Consider the following 15,904-nt stretch of genomic DNA (forward strand, 5'->3'; position numbering starts at 1 on the left):
GCCACCTAAAACAAGATCTTTGATGTAAAAGACTTGTTTCGCCTGAATCGCGAGTATGTACGGTTCCTATGTAAACCATTGTTTCGCTGTAAAAGCACTCGTTTCGCCAGTAGTCTTATCATTGTGCACTAGTCGCCTTCTATCGTGTTTATCACCGTACCATGTACATTTGAACAACACAACACGACAATTATACCTATAGTTCACACGATGACGTCTTCCGTCTGGCTATAGTAAGTGAAATCATCCACATGCACACATACACCGCTGTTTTGAGTGACTCGTTGATGATCGCGACGATGAGTGATGAACTTCACGCCGTTAATAAAGTAGCTCGGATATTGATAGGCGACTTGAAGGGGACCGAGAGAAGCGAGTAGAGCTCGTCAGACATGTCAGAGCCACTAGCTTTCATTTCAAAAATCTGGTTACGAAACAAAGCATTGATTAGCACTTGTGTGTTTATAAAAAAAACTTCGATATTGTGTTATTACCTTATTCGCAAACCAATGTTTGAATCCCTTTTTATGTTCCGCTTCAATATCGCGAACTCCAGATTCGCTTAGGAGATCCAAATGTTCGCTGTTGTTTAAAACATTACTCAAACAACAATGAAATAACTTAGATAAACATGTGGATTGATAACTTACATCAAATATGGATCCACTTCAGGACAGTTGGTCTAACTCTATCTTTGACAAAAAAAAATTAACGTTCCAAGGTATCTCTCAAAATGGTACATCCACCGCATATGCACGGGGCCGCCATGCAATGTTTCCTCTGGTAGATGCATCGCCACGTGAACCATGATCATGAAAAAAACGGGTGGAAATATCATCTCAAGCTTACACAAGATCTCGACAATAGACTCTCGCACTTTTACAAGATCTTCAGCTCTCAAGGTTCTCGAACTTATCAACTTGAAAAAGTTGCAAGCTCAGTGATCGTATCCTGTATTGGCTATGGCACAAAAGGGCGAATACCAACAGCCAAAAACCTCTGCAAGATCACGTGGCAATCGTGCGACTTCAAACTTGTGAGCTTTCCGTCAGCAGTCACGTTTTTCTTCAAATTCCCAGCAAGGCCATCGGGGAATTCGACAGATTGTAAGAACTCTGTAAACCACTGTCTCTGCTCAAGGATCAAAACGTATGATGCTCGCAGTTTGTAATACCAGTCTCCCTTTGGTTCTAAGTGCAGAGTGGTCTTGATGCCCAAGTCCATCAAATCACACCTCGCCTTTTCGGTGTCACAGTCCTTCTTTTCCAAGCTAAGCATCGTCTCGAGAAGATTCTCACACACGTTCTTCTCTACGTGAATTACGTCCATGTTGTGCTTCAACTCCAACTCAGACCAGTACGACAACTCGTAAAAGATGCTTTTCTTGGCCCAATTCAGTTCGCACTCGGCTCGCTTTCATTTTCTGCCCACAGAGTCAGGGTGTTTGCCAATAGTCGTGCAAGAAACACTAGCCAACTGAGCGAGTATGTCTTGCGGAGTCAACTTCTCGGGTTTATGGCGCTTCTCGTGCTTATTCTTATAGTGATCGGTGCTTTTCCTCAATCCGTGACGCTCTTTCAAGAATCGATGATGGTCGTAGTAGACGATTCTGTTTCTGGCTTTCAAAGATGGTGTGTCAAGGTTACACGTTGGGCATCCGAGATACCATTGGCCACTCCATCCCGATAAATATGATCGAGCCGAAAAATCGTTTATCGTCCAGAGTAGCACGGCACGCAACCGAAACACTTCATTCTCGGCTCCATCTCGAACGCGGACTCCATTCTCCCACAGTTCTTTCAACTTTTCAACAACTGGCTGCAAGAACACGTCCATATCTTTTCTTGGCGAGTGAAGCCCCGGGATAAGAAGCGTCAGCATCAGGTACTCTTTCTTCATGCACAACCAAGGCGGTAAGTTGTACGCCGTAAGTACCACATGCCACATCCTGTACGATAGACTTATCTCCCCAAACGGGTTGAAGCGATCCACAGCTAGCCCAAGCCGCACGTTCCGAGTCTCTGTAGCAAAGCCTGGGTATCTATCGTCCAAGTTCTTCCATGCCGTACCATCCGCAGGATGTCGCAGAACGCCAACTTCCTTAACGCGATCTCTTTCGTGCCACTGCATCTGAAGCGACGTGTGTCGAGATGCGTACAATCGATCTTTTAGGAATATCGCAATATCTTTTGCGGTATCTTCTTCCCAGTTGACTTCCACATGCTCTCGTTGAATGAACAAAATTACAAATTCAAGGGCAAACCCGGTATCAAACTATTATCTCTCCTCAAAACACTACTAAAAGTGTCCAAAAACAAGGTACCCTATATTTTGGTCCAAATCATTGAAAACACTACTACATCCGGCCCAAATGTATGTATAGAATCGTACTATTGGGCTTTTAGGTGGACGATCTGAATGAAGACTTTAAGCTCTTTGGGATCTCCTCCGGCGTCCGAACCGAATCAGAGTTCTGGTGGTCACTTAAGAAGACTAGTCCAAAGGACTACAACGATTTCCTGAAAAGAGCTCAGAAATATATCAACGCGGAGGAATTGATATATAAGAACAACAATTAAAGTCCACCAAAATCCCCCTTACCATCTTTGAGTAAACAAAAAGTGATGTATTAAAAATGGCCAATCTAATTGTTGACACATTAAAATAAATTAAAGGATAAAAATCGAGTCCACCAAATATCATTAATTCCAAATACCATTTATCACCCTACTTCTAAATAAAGTTGAGTTCCACAACAATTTTTATATCATGTTATTAAATGCAGATTGGCATATATATATATATATATATATATATATATATATATATATATATATATATATATATATATGTATCATTTAGCTACACATACATAAAAATAAAAAAGAACAATTAGTACAATTTTCGGAAATATTTTCCGGTAGTCATAAATCGAGAGGCACCTCATTCCGGCACAATGGACACAAATTACTTTTCTCAAGCCAACTCAAAATACACTCTTCATGATAAAAGTGCAAACAAGGCAACCTAGCAACAACTTCACGTGAACTTCCCAAAATACCCTCCAAACATATCACACAATTCATTTCCTCCTCATCATCAAACCCTAATTCAACTCTCACCCCGGAAACCCTAGCCGGGCCCCGCTCCAGCGGAAGCTCTTCGTCAGCGACAAAGAGGGACACAACGAGAGCGACGGTTCTGGGTCGGGCCTCGGCGATCTCTTGAGCCGAGGCCCAAATCTTGTGGATCATGGACGGTTGGGCGTGGAAAGGAACGAGGGCGCGAGAGAGCATTTTCGATATCATGGACCATGAAATCGTCTTGCCCAATAAGAGGTGTCGCTGAGCCGTGAATTTGGAGTGCCTATAGGAGGTTGTGAGGAGTGATGAGTTGCGATAGTCTGCGGCGATGTGCGTCGCAAAAACATGGATTGTGAGCTCGGACTCGGAGTAGTCTTGCGTTGAGATCACGCTTTGTTCTGATTGCCATACCTCGCAAGTATAAGACATGATTGGACGTGACGTTGCTTGGCATTGAGAAGAAGAAGAAGAAGGGTTAGAGGGAGATAGAGAGATCTGGTGAGTGGTGTTATATTAATCTATGTAGTGGAATATTATGAGTTGGAATAAGAGTTTGCTTGGAATAGAAGAGTATATTATAGCTAGCTATATAGGAGAGTGGTTGTTACTTATATGACTCTTTAACATATATATAGATATAGATATTGTTTGAAGGCGTGTATTATTACGTTACTATAATTGTTCTTGTTGTCAAGAGTCGTGGGGTCATTAAATTATGCAATTTGTTTATTGTACTAATTATATGTGTGACGCAAGTGAGGGTATATAATAAATATTAGGTGTTAATTTATTAGTGGAAACGATAATTAAATAAAATATCTTAGAGGAATTGTGGAAACGTACGTGCAGATGAATTACTATTTCGTATCAATATATTTTGCTTTAGATATCCATTTGTTTCCCTCTTCAGCATGGTATAAGAACATAAAAATCACTAAAATGGTTCCAAATAACCACTTAAATAACTATAATATGTATGAGATCTACCAAAACATCTCTCTATTTCAAAATTGAAAATAAACTTGATCCGACATAATTGAGAACAAGGCAGGAATAGTAATTCAAGCAACAATCGTATAGAGAATGGCTTTCAAACCTTCAAAAGAAGGACAATTTCATCAAGCCCGACACGTCGCAAATTAAGCAAAGCTGTTTAGTAGGGGCTCTCAAAAACTAGGCCGACGAACAGCCCAATTTATTTTCAAAACATTTTTAGCGTGATATTTTTTTTTTACTTAGAAGCGACTAATCGCTTCTGAAAGTGTCGTTTTTACTTTTTAAAAGCGGATCTTTAGAAGCGACTTTTGTCGCTTTTAAAAGTCATTTAAAAACGACTTTTTGACATTTAAAAGCGACTTTTGTTGCTTCTAAAAATCTTTTTTGCAGTAGTGGAACCTCGTTGGATTAGTGAACAACACTAAGAAGAAGAGTTGGGTAACGATATTTTTTTTATTAGGGTTAGCCAGTTAAAATTTATATAAGAGTCTATATTATTTATAACACTTTTAACCCTTTAGGCACATTTTTCAGACAAACTTCAATTTTTTTTTTAATTCTTATTTCATCCTCGTGTTGTCTATCAACACTACTTGTTTGGTAGATAGATATCTCCTTATACATGCTACTTTCAAGCATTATAAATGGAGAGCTTCCACAATGCATATTCCTCACAACTCGATCAGACAAAAACCTCGTATAGAGAGAGAAAGAGAGATATTCAATGTACACAGAATATGATGATGAAGAGTGTGATTCGGGTAGTGTTTTTGCCAGTATCTAATAGGAGCCATTTATCCCAAAAGTACACCAACAAATGTCATTAAAAGAAGTTGTGAAGTTGTTGAATGACATTTTGTCTTTAAACGTAGTTTTTATATGACATTATTGACATATTGTTGGAATACATGATTAATAGGAGAAAATATTGTTTAGCGACTTATTTCTCGCTTGTGCACACTCATTTTATAACGAGTTTAGCTTTTGAAGCTGTAACTTATGGCATTCATTGTTAAGTTCAGCTAACTTTTTAACAAATGAACTTTTTATTTACTGTTATATATTTAACAATAGTTATTTTTTGATAATTAGAACCTATTGAAACTTTTGCTTTTTGTTTATTGTGTGGCCTATTTCTTCTATTTGGAGCCAAATGTCGGCTACTTCGAGGCCAATTGGAGCCGTAATTTAGCTTCTTCGAGTCCATATTTGGCTTTTACGGGTTCAAATTTGGCTACTTGCGGAATTTTTAATTTTTTTTTTCCCTAATTTGGAGCCATATTTGGGTTACTTTGGAGCCAAATTCGGCTAATTTGAGTTTTTTTTTTTTTATGTTTACAGTTTTAACTTTTTCTCTATTATTTTTTTTTATCAATAACAATCTCTATTATTGTTTTTTTTTTATAACAATCTCTATTATTTTTTTTTTTAAACAATCTCTATTACTGTTTATAGTGTCAATTGAAGTAATGGGAAAAATTATCCGAGAACTAAAAAATACGACCTTTGTATAATATTTAAAATTTTGAGATATTAAAAAAAATTACTAACTTCGTATAAATAATGGAGAAATAAGTTATAAGCGGAGTAATCTCTCCTAAATATATATGTTACTTGGGTCTTTAAGCTGATGCCATGCAAATCTACATTTGTCTCTTCGTAAGTTGTTAAGCAATTCCAAACAAGAATCTTCGTGAGACTATATTACATCAAACGTACACAAATAGACACTACTACTCTTCTTGTGGGCACCATTGACAACAAACTCTCACTTGACTCAAAGAAGATGTGAGTAGTCCTACATGCCTAATCCATCTCGAAGTTGGTCGAAGACCTTGTTCGCTAGGGCCTTGGTGAATAGATCTGCCAGAGATCTACTTCACCTCCACGTCTCCGCACTGCACGATCTCTCGAATCAAATGGTATTTCCTCTCAATATGCTTAGAGCGCTTATGGCTTCGAGGTTCCTTTGAGTTAGCGACAGCCCCACTATTATCACAATAAAGGGTCATGGGCTCGTCGACGTTTGGAACAACTTCCAAATACTTAAGGAATTTTTTAAGCCATACAGCCTCTTTGGAAGCTTCACAAGCAGCCACATATTCTGCTTCCATTGTGGAGTCAGCAATGCAAGATTGTTTAATACTCCTCCACACGACAGCTCCACCATTAAGGATGAACACAGATCCCGAACTGGGTTTTCTGGAATCCTTATCCGCTTGAAAATTGGAGTCGGTATATCCCGTCATAGTCAGGTCAGTACCTGAATATGTAAGCATCAAGTTCCTAGTTCTTCGAAGATATTTGAGAACATGCTTAACAGTAATCCAGTGCTCGGGTCCAGGGTTGGATTGGAAACGGCTAACTACACCAACGGCGAAACATATATCAGGTCTAGTGCAAAGCATAACATACATGAGGCTTCCTACGGCAGAGGCGTAAGGAATTTTCCTCATGTCTTCAATCTCTTGTGCAGTCTTGGGAGACTAGAGTGAGACTCCATGCTTAAAGGGTGTTTGGCCCTTCTTGGAGTCTTGCATCGAGAAGCGATCCATCACCTTATCAATATAAGATGCTTGAGAGAGCGACAGTGTCCGGTTTTTCCGATCTCGAAAGATTTGGATCCCCAGAATGTACGCGGCTTCTCCTAGATCCTTCATATCGAGTTGCTTGGCTAACCAGACCTTAACCTCAGATAACTTACCCACATCATTACCTATGAGTAATATATCATCGACATATAATACCAGAAACACAACTTTGCCTTCGTGTATTAACTTGTAAACACAAGGCTCATCTATTGACTGTTCAAAGCCGAAGCTTTTCACAGTTTCATCGAATCTAATATTCCATGACCTAGATGCTTGCTTGAGTCCATTAATGGACTTAAGTAACTTACAAACCTTGGTCTCTTGACCTTTATCCACGAAACCGTCTGGTTGAGCCATGTAAATGCGCTCGTCAAGATTGCCATTCAGGAAGGCTGTCTTGACATCCATTTGCCAGATCTCATAGTCGAGAACTGCAGCTATGGATAGGAGTATGCGGATGGATTTAAGCATCGCGACTGGCGAGAAGGTTTCTTCATAGTCAATCTCTTCTTGTTGGGTATAACTCTTAGCCACAAGTCGTGCTTTGAACGTCTCGACGTTCCCATCCGGACCCTTTTTCTTCTTGTACATCCACTTACACCCTACGGGTTTAATCCCTTCAGGAAGGTCTACAGGTTTCCAGACTTTGTTGACATACATCGAGTGCATTTCAACTTTCATGGCGTCAAGCCAAATGTTTGATTCAGAACAAGCCATCACTTGGCTATAGGAAACAGGGTCATCCATGTCAGAGACGGCTACGAGAGAGTCTCCATAGGACATGTACCTGTCAGGCTTTTGAGTAGCCCCCCCACTACGTCGAAGTACTACTTGACGAGATTCTGAAGAGTTAGGTTGTGTTTTAGTTGGGGTAAGAACAGTTCTTACAGATGAGGTATAAGCTTCCTCACCCAACTTTTCTTCAAGCACAATTTTGCTTCTAGGTTTTGCATCCTTCATAAAGTCCTCCTCAAGGAAACGAGCATTCGTGCTAACGAAAGTCTTATCATCCTCGAGACTATAGAAGATGAAACCTTTGGTTTCCTTTGGATATCCCACAAACAAGCACAATTCTGACTTACTAGCCAACTTGCTAGTCTTTCGCCTTAGCACATGTGCAGGGCAACCCCAAATTCGGATGTGACCCAGATTTACTTTACGGCCAGTCCATCGTTCATAAGGAGTACCAGGAACCATTTTGGACGGAACTTAGTTTAGAATATAAGCGGCTGTTTCGAGGGCATATCTCCAAAGGAAAGAGGGAGTGATGAGTAACTCATCATTGATCTAACCATCTCCATAAGAGTTCGGTTTCTTCTCTCTGACACTCCGTTTTGTTGAGGTGTGCCAGGTGCGGTAAGCTGAGAAGTGATACCTTCTTCTTTAAGAAAGTCATCAAACTCTCCAGACATATACTCACCACCTCGATCAGATCGAAGGGTTTTGATCACTTTGCCAATTTGCTTTTCCACTAAAGCCCTAAAGACCTTAAATACGTTAAAGGTCTCGGATTTGTGTTTGAGCAAATAGACAAAACCATATCGTGAGTAATCATCGGTGAAGGTAACGAAGTATTCGTATCCTCCACGTGCCTGTTGGCTGAGCGGACCACATACATCAGAATGTACTAGCTCCAGCAACTCAGTGGCTCTTCGACCCTTATCGGAGAAAGGTCGCTTAGTCATTTTTCCTTCTATGCAGGATTCACAAGTAGGTAGTGAACCTATTGCAGAGTCTTGGAGTGGACCGTCCCTCACAAGTCTCTTAATCCTATCTAGACTGATATGACCAAGTCTTAAGTGCCATAGGTGTGTTGATTTTGTTAGATCGGAGGATTCAGAAAGTTTGATCCTCTTTGGCTCCTTAATTAGATCATTATCTATTTCGGTGTCTAAAAGGGAAGGTTGAGTGTGATAGATGTAGAAAAGAGCATTCTTCATACATGCATCAGTGACAAAAGAATTATCAGGAAACGAAACACGAATTCCATTCTTAATGAACTTTAAACAATAATCTTGCTCAAGAAGACGAGCAACGGATATTAAGTTCTTCCCAAAGGTAGGAACAAAATAAACATTATTCAAGTTTAAAGTGCGGTCTTCAAAAGACAGCGTCACGGATCCCACAGCCTTCGCAGACACCAGGCTCCCATCACCCCATTTGAAACAGAAGTCGCCTTCCTCTAAGCTTTTGGTTTTCTTGAAACCATTCAAGGAACAACAAATATGGTTAGTAGCAGCGGAGTCAAGAATCCACGTTGATACATTATCAACTACTAAGCATGCTTCGGTAATTAGTACATTACTATGTTCCTTTGCTTTGAGATAGGCAGGACAACTCTTCTTATCGGCCTTGTGGGGTCTCTTCTTAGATCTAGAGGCGGAGGCTTTGTGCTCAGTAGCATGTGCCTCTCCTTGATTCCTCTTTCTCTTAGTGAGACCTTTAGCAGTGTGAAGCTCCTTTACAAGCTCGGTAACAATGTACTCTAGCTTATTCATGGAGTAGTTCCACTTGAAGGTATCAAAAGATTCGGGGAGAGTTTCCAAGATCATATCTATTTTGATCTCCTCGTTAATCTTAGATCCTAGGATTTCCATCTCATTCAGGTAACTAACGATCAGCATCGTATGGTCCCTGACAGGAGTCTTAGCCTTCATGCGACAGTTCATAAACTGTCGGAGTGCTTGTTGCCTATGTTTGACGCCTTTGCCCTCCAAACATCTCAAGGAGATTGTAGAGCATGTAAGCGGCAGTCTCGATGTCACGATGTTGTTTTTCAACACATTGTTCATTGATGCTAAGATATAGCACCTCACAATCACATCGGATCGAAGCTAGGCCACTAAGGCGTCATTCTCCTCTTGAGTTGAATCATCATTCGTCAGAGGAGGACACGGGGTGGTGAGTACCCATTTGTGCTTGTTAACGATAGGTATTATGTCGAGGTTACGTTTCGAATCTACGTAGTTTTCGTTTTCGAGTTTGTTCGAGGAAAGGATGATCGAGAGATGGTTGAGAGACATATTGCTTAAGTTGAAACAAGTTTATGATTAGTCTTTGGTTTAGGATTTAAGTTTTATTTAAGACTTGATAAAATCCAAAGGTGTTATAAACCAAACGATAATTTACTCCCTCAAGAGAAGGCCGCAAAAAATCTCCATTTATAAGTAAATGACACATCATTAATGCTTAGCCAAGATATCAATACACCAATTTTGACTAGCCACCTTTTAAATTGGTTTGATCACTCACATCCTTTCGCAGAGCCTCAAGGGAGGATTACTAGGGATTAAGCCTAAGTGTGCAACCAACCACTTAGTCCAAAAGATCAACTTTGAAAAATAATCCCCCAATGGGAGGCCTTGTCATCATCGTTTCACTCTCGGACGTAGCTCATTGAGCAATGATCGAAGCAAAAACGCCTTGGAGTACTCCCATTTAAGAGAGGGTCGCAAGAGCGGCTCTCAGTCCCACGTTAATTGCTTCTTTCATTAGTGTTGGGGATCGTGGGTTACAAACAACAAATATAACCCTCCCACTTAGTTTTTGGATTTGGTACATCGACTCTTATAAGTTCGGAAACGGATTTCCTAGTTAGAGAGCGACAGAGCGGACAACTAGAAAAGAACCCCAGATTTTCATGTTCAGAGCAGTGTTAGTGCATAAAGGCACAAGGGATATACTCGGATCTTTTCCTATTTTCTATTTCGGGAAAGTGCACGAGGGAAGTGTGAACTTCAACTCACTCGAACACTTGAAAGTTTGAGATTACACATCTTTTTATTTTTCGGCTTGTCTACAAGGAGACCTCCCACTCAAATTTTCAAGAGCATATAGATTTTGAACATATATGATATAGATATCGTTTTGAAAACATTTTGAAAACTTATTTGATTTGGATGACAAAATATTTTCAAGTTTGAAAACGAAAATGGTTTTTCAAAATACAAACTAGTTTTGTAAAATTCAATTTCAATTAAACTTTCAAAAATCAAAACATTTTAATCTTTCACATCATGTTTATAATCTTATGAAAAACATTTTTGCTCAAGAAATTTTTCTCATTAGAGTTCGATAACTCATGGTAATGGGGCTGAAAATCCGGAATTCTAAAAAACTGGACTTTCGGAACAGCCGCGAACCTCGGAGTAAAATCGCCATAACTGGCGGCTCCGATGTCCTTTTGACCCAAAACTGGTGGCATTGGAAAGAAGACAGACAGACCTTTAATTTGATTCAAGAATCATTAAATTTCGATTTCTGAGCAGAGAATTATGCCACTTTTACTACGGGTTTTACTCTAGCTCAAAGAAAAAGAAATAATTAAAGTTCGGTCTTTTTAGGTGCGAAAAAGAATCGAGTGTAACGGAACGTTTTAGGAGGTTGTTAAGGCTTTTATTTGTGTTTTATTAGCAAGGTAATAACATGGTATAAAAGAAAAACAACAAGCATAAAACGATTCAAGTAAATATAAGAAACTAGTAAGACAAGAAACTAGTCATAAAAATTACTCGAAATTTTTACAAACTTAAAAACACGTTTTTCAATATAAAAAAATTAAAAACTTTTAGAATTGATTCTAATGTGTTTTAATAACATCCCAAACTCATAGAAAAACAACTTGATTTTTAATTTAAAGGCAAGAGCAATAAATTTAAAAAAAAAAAATCTAAGATAACAATTCTAACTTGTCACAAAATTAGTAAACTTTCGAAAATGATTTTCAAGCTCAAATTTTAATTACATGTACATGCATATCTTTGACCATAGCTCTGATACCATTTGTTGGAATTGATATAGGGTTTAAGAAAAAGTTTAACGCTTCGGTAAGCGGCGGAATTTTAAAAAATTTCTTTTTCAAGTAAAACGTTTTTACTAACCTAGACAAAGAGCAAGCACATGTAAATAAAAACTAATATGAGCATAAAAGATTACTAACCTTTTTAGAAGCTTGAACGTTGAGAAGCTTTTGGAAAAGGTCGCAACGTTCGTCTTCCTCGCAGCACGTCTCTCTTCCTTTCCTCGGCAACTCGAGCAACCACGAAAGTTTCTATCACTAAATCACTCAAAATAAAAAGGAATTAGTGTGTGGGCACTTTTAAACACTACGACTTAAGAACGAGTCTTGAAGTCGAAGAGCTAAACTCTAGGTCAAATGAGGACCTAGGTGCCAAAATAATAAAACGAAATTGAATAGAGAGAGAGAGAGAGGATCGGCCAAGCTAGAGAGAGAAGCTCTCAAATCTCTAGAACTTGGGATGAATGAAATGTGTGGAATGAGGCTCCTATTTATAGTAGAGGTTTCACTTTCAATAAGGTAGTTTCATCTTCTATAGAATATCACATATTCATGAGCCAATTTCCCCTTTTCTTTCATGAGGCACACGGCCAAGAGGATCCAAGCAAGTCCTTGGATTTGTTTCCTCTTTTATTTGCTTCTCCCTTTACCCGTGTGGCTGAATTCCCTCTTGCCTCTTTGAGGAAATTTGTTTCCTCTTTTTCTTTTGGCAAGTATCTTCATACATTCATGCACAAAATATTCTCTCTTTCTTTGGGTATGTTGGGCGCCTATTTCACTCTAGAAGGAGTTTCTAGAGGCTTCTTCATTTGTTCATGACAACATGAGAAAAGCCCATTAAGAATTTTCAATAAAATTCTTATGAAATGAAATTAATCCACAAGGCCCAATAAATCTAATTTTTGGCCGAGTGTTACTTGTCATCAAATGACCATGTCAAAAAATTTAGTGACATTCATTTCATTTTATGTCTCAAAAGACAAAAATACCCTTTTGACAATTTACGAAAAAACTTGTCTCGTTTTTGTTTTGACTTAGCTTCTAGTTTAACTATTCCTACTCGATGTGATTCGTGACAGTGACCTCATGGATCCAAATGAACAAAGCTTGAGCTAAACACTTGGACTCAAAAGTTCACAAACCTTTTCCAAGTTTAGCTTAATGTCAACTGACTCCATTAAAGAGTTGACACTAAAAATCTCTCGGTTCAAATGAATTTATTTTCTACTCAAGAATTCAACCAAATTATGATTAGCGGATCCACTGAATATTATCTATGTTTACCCTTCATGAATATCATCAGCTAGTCGGGATTTACAAAATTACCATTTTACCCTTCTAGCTGTTATTTCCTCAACTCCTTTGTAGCTTGTGAATAAGTTAGTAACAATGTATTGACGAGGAGCTAACAAGTCACATTGTTTCATCCAAAGGAGTCAAGACTCAATTTGGACACTGGCCAGTTCATTTATTCACATTCCAAGGAACAAAACATGAGGTGATATACATTGCATTTCAGCAATCTTGTACATGAATTCCATATCTATGAGAACTTCACAAAGTTACTCATGGCATTCTCACAACTTAGTATTTCACAAATAGGCCTTGTTCGGAATCACATAGTGAGTCCGAACTCTGACTTTCTCAAATGAGAATACGTAAGGTGTGAAATGGAATGTCTCATTTCAGTATTAAGGTAAGCACGATGCAATTCATACGTAGTGACTTCGAGACATAAGAGGTTAAATGGTTTGTTCTTATTTTGTCTCTAGAAGTGCACTGGTCAATTCAGTACCTTCGGAAGATACCTAGAAGAACTATAGAGTCTCAAACTCTCAATGCTCCATAACCAGACATCATAGATTCTCCTAACAATCGTACTGAGGTCAATAGTCCTTTGACACTTAGATTGCGAATATATCGTTTTAAGCAAACTACGAAGAGTTTGTTCATGCAAATCTACATTTGTCTCTTCGTAAGTTGTTAAGCAATTCCAAGCAAGAGTCTTCGTGAGACTATATTACATCAAATGTACATAAATAGACACTACTACTCTTCTTGTGGGCACCATTGACAACAAACTCCCACTTGACTCAAAGAAGATGTGAGTAGTCCTACATGCCTAATCCATCTCGAAGTTGGTCGAAGACCTTGTTCGCTAGGGCCTTGGTGAATAGATCTGCCAGAGATCTACTTCACCTCCACGTCTCCGCACTGCACGATCTCTCGAATCAAATGGTATTTCCTCTCAATATGCTTAGAGCGCTTATGGCTTCGAGGTTCCTTTGAGTTAGCGACAGCCCCACTATTATCACAATAAAGGGTCATGGGCTCGTCGACGTTTGGAACAACTTCCAAATACTTAAGGAATTTTTTAAGCCATACAGCCTCTTTGGATGCTTCACAAGCAGCCACATATTCTGCTTCCATTGTGGAGTCAGCAATGCAAGATTGCTTAATACTCCTCCACACGACAGCTCCACCATTAAGGATGAACACAGATCCCGAAGTGGATTTTCTGGAATCATTATCCGCTTGAAAATTGGAGTCGGTATATCCCGTCATAGTCAGGTCAGTACCTAAATATGTAAGCATCAAGTTCCTAGTTCTTCGAAGATATTTGAGAACATGCTTAACAGCAATCCAGTGCTCGGGTCTAGGGTTGGATTGGAAACGGCTAACTACACCAACGGCGAAACATATATCAGGTCTAGTGCAAAGCATAACATACATGAGGCTTCCTACGACAGAGGCGTAAGGAATTTACCTCATGTCTTCAATCTCTTATGCAGTCTTGGGAGACTGGTCCTTAGAGAGTGAGATTCCATGCTTAAATGGTGTTTGGCCCTCCTTGGAGTCTTGCATCGAGAAACGATCCATCACCTTATCAATATAAGATGCTTGAGAGAGCGACAGTGTCCGGTTTTTCCTATCTCGAAAGATTTGGATCCCCAGAATGTACGCGGCTTCTCCTAGATCCTTCATATCGAGTTGCTTGGCTAACCAGACCTTAACCTCAATAACTTACCCACATCATTACCTATGAGTAATATATCATCGACATATAATACCAGAAACACAACTTTGCCTTCGTGTATTAACTTGTAAACACAAGGCTCATCTATTGACTGTTCAAAGCCGAAGCTTTTCACAGTTTCATCGAATCTAATATTCCATGACCTAGATGCTTGCTTGAGTCCATTAATGGACTTAAGTAACTTACAAACCTTGGTCTCTTGACCTTTATCCACGAAACCGTCTGGTTGAGCCATGTAAATGCGCTCGTCAAGATTGCCATTCAGGAAGGCTGTCTTGACATCCATTTGCCAGATCTCATAGTCGAGAACTGCAGCTATGGATAGGAGTATGCGGATGGATTTAAGCATCGCGACTGGCGAGAAGGTTTCTTCATAGTCAATCTCTTCTTGTTGGGTATAACCCTTAGTCACAAGTCGTGCTTTGAACGTCTCGACGTTCCCATCTGGACCCTTTTTCTTCTTGTACATCCACTTACACCCTACGGGTTTAATCCCTTCAGGAAGGTCTACAGGTTTCCAGACTTTGTTGACATACATCGAGTGCATTTCAACTTTCATGGCGTCAAGCCAAAGGTTTGATTCAAAACAAGCCATCGCTTGGCTATAGGAAACAGGATCATCCATGTCAGAGACGGCTACGAGAGAGTCTCCATAGGACATGTACCTGTCAGGCTTTTGAGTAGCCCTCCCACTACGTCGAAGTACTACTTGACGAGATTCTGAAGAGTTAGGTTGTGTTTTAGTTGGGGTAAGAACAGTTCTTACAGATGAGGTATAAGCTTCCTCACCCAACTTTTCTTCAAGCACAATTTTGCTTCTAGGTTTTGCATCCTTCATAAAGTCCTCCTCAAGGAAACGAGCATTCGTGCTAACGAAAGTCTTATCGTCCTCGAGACTATAGAAGATGAAACCTTTGGTTTCCTTTGGATATCCCACAAACAAGCACAATTCTGACTTACTAGCCAACTTGCTAGTCTTTCGCCTTAGCACATGTGCATGGCAACCCCAAATTCGGATGTGACCCAGATTTACTTTACGGCCAGTCCATCGTTCATAAGGAGTACCAGGAACCATTTTGGACGGAACTTAGTTTAGAATATAAGCGGCTGTTTCGAGGGCATATCTCCAAAGGAAAGAGGGAGTGATGAGTAACTCATCATTGATCTAACCATCTCCATAAGAGTTCGGTTTCTTCTCTCTGACACTCCGTTTTGTTGAGGTGTGCCAGGTGCGGTAAGCTGAGAAGTGATACCTTCTTCTTTAAGAAAGTCATCAAACTCTCCAGACATATACTCACCACCTCGATCAGATCGAAGGGTTTTGATCACTTTGCCAATTTGCTTTTCCACTAAAGCCCTAAAGACCTTAAATACGTTAAAGGTCTCGGATTTGTGTTTG

At 39.5% G+C, this 15,904-nt stretch overlaps 1 protein-coding gene across 1 annotated transcript; it reads right to left on the minus strand.

Annotated features, from left to right (window-relative positions):
- Positions 1-2,871: 2,871 nt before the first annotated feature.
- LOC149383796 (uncharacterized) lies at positions 2,872-3,636 on the minus strand. The gene has a single exon (XM_089629485.1). It carries the CDS (start codon positions 3,510-3,512, stop codon positions 2,925-2,927), a length of 588 nt encoding a protein of 195 aa, XP_089485611.1. The 5' UTR covers positions 3,513-3,636; the 3' UTR covers positions 2,872-2,924.
- Between the last annotated feature and the right edge of the window lie 12,268 nt (positions 3,637-15,904).

Source organism: Urtica dioica, chromosome 10 (assembly GCF_054948205.1).
Source record: "Urtica dioica subsp. dioica isolate 48M chromosome 10, U.dioica_male_clone48M_v1_H2, whole genome shotgun sequence".
Classification (NCBI taxonomy): domain Eukaryota; kingdom Viridiplantae; phylum Streptophyta; class Magnoliopsida; order Rosales; family Urticaceae; genus Urtica; species Urtica dioica.